Below are 9722 nucleotides of genomic sequence, written 5' to 3'. Positions count from 1 at the left end.
AGAGAAGCGATGATTGATGACTAACTTAAATTTTCAAGCTGTAGTTGAAACTGATATTGTGCGTAACAAATTGCTAAATTAGGCAACCAACCGTTAGAGCATGTGACCACTGAACAGGAATGACTAGGATCACAAGGTGCAGAGTGGGCAGCAAAACAGGATGCGAGAATGTTATGCTCTTATGGAGATTTTTGGTCTCTCAGGGAATCAAGGTATATGGGAGTGGGCAGGAAAGCGGCATTGAGGCTGAAGATCATGATCATAATGAATGGCAGAGCAGGCTCAAGGAGCCATATGGTCTAACCCCTTATGTTAAAAAGGGAAGTGGAAAAGGCCTACGTGCAGAGGGTCTTAGCAGGGCACAAGTAGGGTGACCAGACAACCTGGATTTTCATTAAACATCCGGGTGTCCCGACAATTTCCACAAAATGGTTCAAATGTCCCAGTTTTTAATTTTCCCATTTATTCTGCAGGAGCGGAACGAGTTCAAATTGAATTTATGTTTATGCACGGGTCCTAGATCTGTCCACTTTGCCCCACAGTCGCCGCAGTTTGCTGCTTTGCCTCAGGATCAGCGCAGTTTGTGTCCACCAACCCACTTTGCCCCGCAGATAAAGCGCAGAAAGCACTTTGGGTGAAGCAGGCAGAAAATGGACTTCAGGAAGGCAGGAGGCACTTGTCCAAGTTGTTTACATTTGCAGAGCATGTTTTCCTCAGCATCTGGTGGGGGAAATCGGCTTTGAAAGAAGAAAATGTACCGATTAACGGCCACTTCCAGGGTTGCCCACACTCCAGGATTGGCCTGTAGTCTCCAGGAATTGAAGATCAATCTCCAGGACACTGCCATGTGCAACCCTGGGGCGATATCATAGGGGCATTAAAAAATGCTTTTTTCCAATCCTCTTTGAATATTTCTCTTTACCAGATTAAATGGGAAAAAAGGCTGTTTGGCTGACAGTCGAGCATCTTCCAATTGGATTATGAGTCTTTTTGCTTTCCAAATTGGCATAGGAAGGCAGTATGTGTTACACAGATGGGTGTGTTGGCTGACTAATGGCTGGAGCTTGGGGCAAGTCAAGTGATGAAATCTCCAGGGATCCATTTAATCACAATTGGCAACCCTAGCCACTTCTTGATTTTGGTAGTACAATGATAAAAATGGAGAAGTTGCTGCATCTGAGGAGCTACAAAGGGAAATCTGCTTGTGTGAGGGAGTTGTGGTTTTCACTTTTGAAAATCTGGTCACCCTCAGTACAAGACTCTATATATGGAAAATAATAATTGAGTCCATTGGGTCGTATGACTAATGAGGCAGGGATATAAAGGAGGGGGATTGTTAAACAGTAGAGAGTTAGGAGACAATGGAAAGAGGTCTTTAGCTTGACTGGGTGGACATAAATGCTAGCTAGAGCCTAATACATACATACCTTGCTAACAAATAAGAGGTGAAAGAAGGAAATGACGAGAAGCTGCAGTGATACAGTATTCATCTGCAGGAAGCGGTCTCTGAGATTTACAACCAGGAGAAACAAGATATATATCTTCCTCATATTTCATATATGATAAATCAGGAAGGGTCTCAAGGTGGTGCCAAGAAGACAGGGTTGATGACAGATCGAGACTCTGTGGGACAGATTGCAGGCAGGAAAAATAGGCTTGCATATATATATATATACACATATAGAATTTAGGGCAGTGATCAATGAGAAATACATTCCACTTAAAAGCAAGAACCAGCCAATAATGAAACACCATAGTTGAATAAAGAGATAAGGGTCAAATTGAAACTAAAAAAAATATACAGTAAGCACTGACAACAAAGGAGGGGCTGACAAAAGTCAATACAAAGTGGTTAGGAAAGAAATCAAAAAATTTACAAAAGCAAAGCAGAATAAAATTACATTTTAAATAAATATAAAAATAAATATTCTGCAAGTATTTTATAAACACAATTACCAAAAGAAAGAAAGAATCAGGAAAAAACAGGGCCACTAGGTTAACGGAACATGTAATGACAGCAAAATGGCAGAAATATTGCAGTTAATTTGATGGCGTTTAATATAAAAAAATAACAAGTTGGGCATGATTTTAAAAGATGAGATCAAAAATATATAAAGGCATTTTGAAGGCTATAGAGAATTGATAAATAAACTAATCAAACTTAAGATAAAACCTCTGATCTGGATGGATTGCAACCAACGTACATTAAAAGTTAGGGAAGAGATGGCAGAGGCACTATTACAGAGATATGAAAATTCAGTAGAAAAATCGAAGTGTGTCAGAGGAATTGTGGGAAGCTAATATGATTCCTATATTTAAAAAGGTAGGTAGAATATGTCCAGCGAACGAAAAACCAAACAAAACGCTGGGGTTCATTTATAGAGGAATAGAGTTGAAAAAACAGGGAAATTAAGTTAAATTTGTAGAGAAGCATAGTTATACCACACTTCTGGATTACAGTACAGCTCTGGTCTCCGTGTTATAAAAGGATACAGAAGCACTGGAGAAGGTGCAAAAAATTTTTTACAAAGATATCAGAACTAAGAGATAATTCCCATCAGGAAAGATTGAATAAACTGGAGCTCTTTTCTCTACAAAAGGAGAAGGCTGAGGGACAAAATCATCTGTAAAATTATACAGAGGTTTGATTGAATGGACAAAGAGATGTTTCCACTTGTGAGGAGATCAAGACTCTGGGCATAAATATAAGATAGTCACCAATAAATCCAAAAGGAATTCAGAAGAAACCTCTTTACCTTGAGAGTAGTTAGAACGTGGAACAGATAAACACGAGGGAGAAAAGTAGTAGTTATGCTGATAGGGTTAAATGGAGAGGAGTGGGAGGAGGATTGTGTATGAAACAAACACTGGTATGGAATAGTTAGGCAAAATGACTTGATTCTTAGCTGTACATTCTATGTATCGGTCCCTTCATGACCTCAGTCCCCAAAGCGCTTTACAGCTAATAAGGCTTTTTTTCTCAGTCTAGTCATTGTTATAACGGAGCAAACTCAGCAGCGAATTTGTGCACAGGAAACTCCCATAAATAGCAATGTGATAATGACTAGATAATATCTTGTTAGCAATGTTGATTGAGAGAAAAATATTGGCCAAGTCATCCAGTTCTTCTTCCAATAGTGCCACAGGATCTTTTATATCTAGTTGACAGGTAGAAGGGGCTTTGGTTTAATGTCTTGTTGACAAGACGGCACCTCTGACAGCACAATACTGCACTGGCTGCATAACCCTAAATTATGCTCAAGTTTCTAAAGTGTGGCTTGAATTCACGACTTCCTAGTGCGAGTACCACCTTAGCGACAGTCGATGACTTATTCAATCCCACTTAAACATTTTATCAGTTATTCATTTGAGAATAAAAGCTCCACAATCTTATTTATATTTACCACTGATAGCTGTCCTTGTTAAATGAACAAAATGTTTAAATACAAGTCTGGATTTATTTATTGAAGTGTTGCACTGTCTCTCTCTAAACCCCAGGCGTTAAAAACATTTTCAAAGTGTTTTTGTTGAGGTTAACTCAGTTTTTCTTTCTATAGGTGCTGCCTGACCTGAGTGTTTCCAGCAGTTTCTGTTTTAGGACAAGAACTTTATTTAGTTGCAAAAAAAAAACCCAAAAAACACTTCATCAGATGCTAATGTTGAAATTTTGTGGTGCATATGACTTACGGGGTTTTACTGGCACAAAAACCTATTGGCAACAAAATGTGGCAGAGACTCTGTCTCTGAATGATGGAAATACCACCTCCAAAGAATGAGGTTCTCTCTAATACCCTGTTGACCTCCATTGCTAAAAGCCACTCTATCTTTCAACATCTTCCCTGTTCTGATCAAAGGTCATCGGCTTGAAGTGCCATAATAATAAAAGCAAAAAACTGTGGATGCTGGAAATCTGAAATAAAAAACAGAAAAAGCTGGAAAAACTCAGCAGCATCTGTGGAAAGAAACAGAGTTAACGTTTAGAGTCCATATGACTCTTCTTCAGACCTGAAATGTCAACTCTGTTTCTCTCTCTACAGATGCTGCCAGACCTACTGAGTATACCCAGCATTTTCTGTTTTTTATTTTCAATTTTCAGCATCCACAGTATTTTCTTTTTGGTTCTGTATCTTGATGAAGTGAATATAATTCTGATGCTCACTGGGCCTAACGTTTTCCAGGCTTCAAGTGAAATCACTTGTTTGATGTATCAGCAGGATTTCCCCCCATGAAGCTTTGTGCTGCACTGCAAAGTGTAGACTGTAATGAAGCAAATTAATAAATACACCTTCAGTTATCCATAACTGCATTTTTTAAAAACAGGAGTAATCACAATCAAATCTGTAATCTATTGTTAGGGAATCAGCCAATATTCCCTGCAGTTTAGGAGAACAAGAGGTGATCTCATTGAAACATATAAAATTCTTCAAGGGTTCAACAGGCTGGTGAGTCTAGAACTAAGGTCATAATCTTAGGATAAGGGTTGGCCATTTGGGACTGAAATGAGGAGAAATTTCTTCACTCAAAGGGTTGTGAATTTTTGAAATTCTCTAACCCAGAGAGCTGTGGATACGGAGTTGAGTGTATTAAAACAGAGAATCTTTGGAATTCTCTAACCCAGAAAGCTATGGATACGGAGTTGAGTGTATTAAAGCAGAGAATCTTTGGAATTCTCTAACCCAGAGAGCTGTGGATACGGAGTTGAGTGTATTAAAACAGAGAATCTTTGGAATTCTCTAACCCAGAGAGCTGTGGATACGGAGTTGAGTGTATTAAAACAGAGATCAATAGGTTTTTGAGCCCTAAGAGAATAAAGGAATATGGGGATCGGGTAGAAGATTAGCCATGACCCTGTTGAATGGTGGAGCAGGCTCGAGGGACCTATGGTTTACTCCTGCTCCTATGTTTACATTCTGATGTTACCTATTCTTTAATGTTTTGACAGCTGTATCTGAATAAAAATAATTGGTCAAAGCAGTATTCATTAACCGTTTCCCCCTGTACTAACAAATCTGTCTGATCTGATTTGGAGTGGGGTGGGATGCGGTGTGGTGGAGGCTAGGAGAGAGCGAGTGAACACAAACTTTGTAAAATTGTTTTAATTGTTCAAGTTGAGCCGAGCTGCACTATCCAAGGGAACCAAACAGGTCTGCCTCAGAAAACAGATGGGTGCTGGTCCATTTCAGAGAACACTTCACACGCAATAAACTTTAAACAGCCATAGCTCTCTCCAAACCGTTAGATAAAGAGGAAGGAGTATCTGCAGGCCAGTGGGGGAGGGGATCAGTCTCAGGGAAAGGCTGTCTGCCAGGACTTGGGTTTTCAATTAACTCCAGCTCCTGTCTGAAATCTCCAGTCTGCATTACTGGTGAGCCAGTACCTCCAGAGAGAGAATGAGGGCTTTTGGTGGAGATCAGAGAGAATGTGGCATTTCGCCGCTTGCTTGAAGACTTGCTGGCTTTTCCCCGGTTCAGTTTACTCTTCTGTCCTTCCTTTTTCTTGGTTTTCTTCTTCTCTGCTGGCTTTGCCATGACCCCAGCAAAGCCCTTGGCTAGCGGTGGTTTCTTCCCTGCTTGGGCCTTGGCAGCTGTGTCCAAGGGACTCCTCATTCGGGCCTTGTTGGCTGAGTCCTTCTCCACTGAGCGGCTGACTCTCACCTTGCGTCCCTTTAGCTCAGACTTATTAAGCTGCAGGGCCAGGGTTACAGCATCCACGCTCTGCAACCGAAAATAATACCGTTGATATTATTCTCTAAACCGTGCCTCTTGCACTTCCCTCACTTTTCTATGAGTCTTTCTGTGCCTTCCACCATCCCAGTCCATGTGTGGATTCACTCTACGTTTCCCTCTGCTTGTATAAGTGAGGTCGACTAACATGGCCAGCGAGGAAAGATAACAATTTTTATTTATATAACACCTTCAAAGCGGCAAAAGAGCCATGGGTGCCTCATAGAAACATCATCAAACAAAACAGCCCTTAAGGAAATATTAAGACAGGTGACTGAAAGCTTGGTTAAAGAGTCAGGCTCTTAAGTAGCATGTTAAAAGGAGGAAAGTGAGATAAAGAGACAGCGTTTAGGGAGGGAATTCCAAAGCTTAGGGCCTCGGCACTTCAAGGCACGGTCAGCAAAGGAGGTGGAAAGGAATTGAGGAATTTGAAAGGCGCCAGAATTAGAGAAGCGCACATATCTCAGAGGGTTGTAGGGGCTGGAGGAGGTTACAGAGAGAGGGAGGGTTGTAGGGGCTGGAGGAGGTTAGAGAGGGAGGTTGAGGTCATTGAGGGGAAAAAAAGGACAAGAATTTTGAAATCGAGGCATCGCAAATCCATGATCTATAGCAGCACCACGGAAACCAGAACCAGGGGGTTGCTCAATAAATGACTAATCAAATTGCTCCCATTTTACACCACCAACTAGAGTCAAATTGATAACATGCCACACCCTGTCCAGCTGCTCAGGTCAAGGTAAAAGATTCCATGGCATTGTTTAAGTGCAGCGGGAAAAGGAAACAAAAAAAAGAGTAGGGGGAATGAGCTGGAAAATGCAACAAAGTGAACAGTTCTTTCATGAGCTAGCATCAGAGCAATGGGCTGAATGGCCTTTTTGTGGCAAAATTCTGATTCTAAACCTTTAACTATGATGCAGTAGGTTTCCAAGTCTCGGTTTGGCTGGATGTATCACCTCACCTGAAAGAGCACATATCCAAAGCCTTTCCCCATTCCTGATTCCCGGTCTCTCACAATCCGCACCGACTCGATTTCACCACATTCGGAAAAATGATCTCGTACTTCGTCCTCTCCAATCTCTATACTCAAACAGAGCAAACTGAGTAAATGGGCCGCTGAAGCAATCACAGAAGTCCTGTGGAAAACCCAGAGCTCTTCAAATAGATTGAGCAGGTGGGGGGAGGGTTTGAAATGCTGCAGCTTCCCCAAGCTGATGTCCCTAATACTTTAAATTTAAAGAAAGAAAATCTTGCATTTCTACAGTGCCTTTCACAACCACAGCACATCTCAAAAAGAGGATACAAGTTCAAAAGCAAGTTGGTCTGCACAAATGATAAATCATTTCTTCAAAGGAACTGTGCAGTTTGAAAGCTCAAGATAACACTGGAGAATGAGACTGAATAACTGACAAAGCACATCACCAGTTACAGAAAGATTCATCTTACCGTATGACAAGTTGCCCAAGAAGATGGATTTTCGTTGGTCATGCTGCAAAATATAAAAATAAAAATGCCTTGCTCTAACCTTAGCCAGTAAAGTATAAATCAACTCACTATAAAACTCTGATTCATAACTCACAAAGTTTGACCTGCTGGCTAGGTCCACCCGGATATGAAAGCCAGTTTGTATTTCACACCCATTCCTTCAAAAAGAACAGAATTTATTTAGTCGTTGAAAGTAAAAATATAATCGGGAAAGGCACAGACAACCATTAGAAATAAACTATTAAACACACACTGACTGCACGTAAACCAATAAATACACAGTGCTAGTTACATTTAAACTAATAAACAGACTACTCATTAAAACTAAACTAAAACATTGAGTACTGCTTATAAAGGAATACCCCTGCTGTACAGTAAAACTCAATTTACAATGATGCTGCCCTCCAAATATATCTACATTCTGCACAGCAGCTGCACTCTTGACCATTATGCGAGGCTTTGCACGGTGCAGGGATGTGTAACATTTAACTGGGTTGTGCAAGTGATTTAATCTAAGACACACGCTCCTCGTTATCATTCATAAAGTCAGAAGTCACTGAGACAAGAGCAATGAAAGCTGGAGTCCAATCTCATACCTCGTCAAGGCTCTAACTGCATCATTAACCTGCTCAAATACGACGTAGGCATTCATATTGTTCCTCCTGGGATGAATCTTCCTCCTGAAGTCAGCAATGGGAAAGAGGAGGGTCAGAGAGAAATCATATCAGTGAGAAATTTGTTGTCCATTTATACTTTCAAACCGGCGAGCTGGAAAAAGGTGAGGGGAGCATTTAAAAATAAACCAAGCATAGACACATGCAGACATAAGGGCTATGTTCTGTATCAAAGTTAATTCCAAACTACAGCAAAGGTTTCCACAGCACATACCCAGGGAGACCACTGGAGGGCAGAGTTATTTGCAGTTAATTGAACATTAATGGATTTACAAAGAATTTACAGCCCAGAGGCAGGCCATTCAGTTTAACTACCTCGTGCCAGTGTTTATGCTCCGCACAAGCCTCCTCCAACCCTACCTCTTCTAACCCCTATCAAAGGTAAAAACACAAACCAAGGGATCTACTACAGGAAGAGAATTTCTAACAAAGTGTGAATGGTCTTGGCAGTCCTTTCTCAAGCTTGGTGCATAAGGGCAGCACACAATGCCAGTGAATTGTATAGAGAGGGGAGGTCGCAGGTTCAATCCCTGGCCTGTGCAGAGTAACAACCTTCCTCATGACTTACAGTCTTTGGAGAGAGGGGAAGAGGAAACCAACCAGGGGTTCAGTTCCTATATACGGACTTCTGCTGTAAACTATATGCATGTGCTTGCATAGGTGTGCATGCCGTCATGGATCTACATTTGTTTGCCCATGTGTTGTGTGCATACATGTGCAAATGCTTGTGTATGTACACATGTCTGAAGCTCAGCCTGAGGGCAGAAACAGAATTATCGGTGTTGGCTCCATGCTTGAAAACACTGCTATCTGTCTGGGTGTAATGGTGAAATGGCTAAGTGCTGTCTAATTACACCACAGCATATAAATGTGTTTTGTGAAAGGACAGAGGAGAGTGAGGAAATAGTGTTGTTAAACACCCCAATATTGCAGGGCTTATGTCTATGTTACATCGAAGGCAGTCAGCAGGTAAACTCCCTGGCGAACAAGCAGAGTGACTTACTGGATTGTGGCCAATTTCCTGGAGATGTTGGGCTCTGCACGTGCCTTTAGTTGAGGGACAAGAGAAATATAATCAGATTAATCATCTCACTTTCTCATACATGCAGGAGGGCAAAAAAACAAGGTTTCAAAATGAAGAGGTGAGCAGTGCAACACAGCCCTATTTTCAGCATAGCTCATCCTCCTGCCTCAGGGTAAACCTGCCTTCGAGCTGCAGTGTGGCTAGTCCATAGACCTCTAGTCACTTGGTCTCAGGTGTGCTGTTTATACACCTCCCTCCCCATTCTTCCATATAATAAAGGTGCATTTACATTACTGGGATGAGGGAGGAAGGATTGTAAATTGGAGTGAGTGAGCGAGGACGGGACGAGTGTCAATCCACTGCACAGCCACCGATTTATGTCCCAGCTATTTTAATCCTGGGCTTCAGTTATATCCCACCAGATAGCTGCCTGTCCCCAGTGCTGATGACCTTATGGGGGCTGGATTACAGACTGGGGGCAGCTAAGCTTCAGTTATACAAAGCCTTTGGAATACTGGTGTTTCCAGGCACAGCAGATTCACCAGAATGATACTGGGGCTAAAAAGGTTAAATTATTACAACAGGCCACATGGATTAGACTTGTATTCCCTTACCAGACAGAGTCAACAGGATTTTACAAAAGAGAAATCATCTCTGACAAACTGATTGATGTAACTGGTAGTGTAGACAAGGAGCAGTGCATCCAATTTCGGGCACCACACTTGAGGAAGGATGTGAAGGCATTGGAAAGGGTGCAGAAAAGATACATGAGAATGGTTCCAGGGATGAGAAACTACAGTTATGTGACAGATCGGAGGA

At 41.6% G+C, this 9722-nt stretch overlaps 1 protein-coding gene across 2 annotated transcripts in view; it reads right to left on the bottom strand.

Moving 5' to 3' along the window:
* Positions 1-5083: 5083 nt before the first annotated feature.
* Positions 5084-9722, bottom strand: part of rbm34 (RNA binding motif protein 34) — a 35616-nt gene continuing 30977 nt past the window's right edge. For both annotated transcript variants that reach the window (XM_078541698.1, XM_078541699.1), the window contains exons 6-11: positions 8883-8926; positions 7802-7885; positions 7300-7363; positions 7167-7209; positions 6682-6800; positions 5084-5714 (exon numbers count right to left, since the gene is read on the bottom strand). In XM_078541698.1, coding sequence (XP_078397824.1) covers positions 5208-5714; positions 6682-6800; positions 7167-7209; positions 7300-7363; positions 7802-7885; positions 8883-8926 — 861 coding nt within the window. In that variant the 3' untranslated portion in view covers positions 5084-5207. The remainder of the gene's footprint in view (positions 5715-6681; positions 6801-7166; positions 7210-7299; positions 7364-7801; positions 7886-8882; positions 8927-9722) is intronic.

Source organism: Cetorhinus maximus, chromosome 5, assembly GCF_964194155.1.
Source record: "Cetorhinus maximus chromosome 5, sCetMax3.hap1.1, whole genome shotgun sequence".
Classification (NCBI taxonomy): domain Eukaryota; kingdom Metazoa; phylum Chordata; class Chondrichthyes; order Lamniformes; family Cetorhinidae; genus Cetorhinus; species Cetorhinus maximus.
Note: the sequence above shows the minus strand (reverse complement) of the source record. Positions and strands in the feature narration are given on the sequence as shown.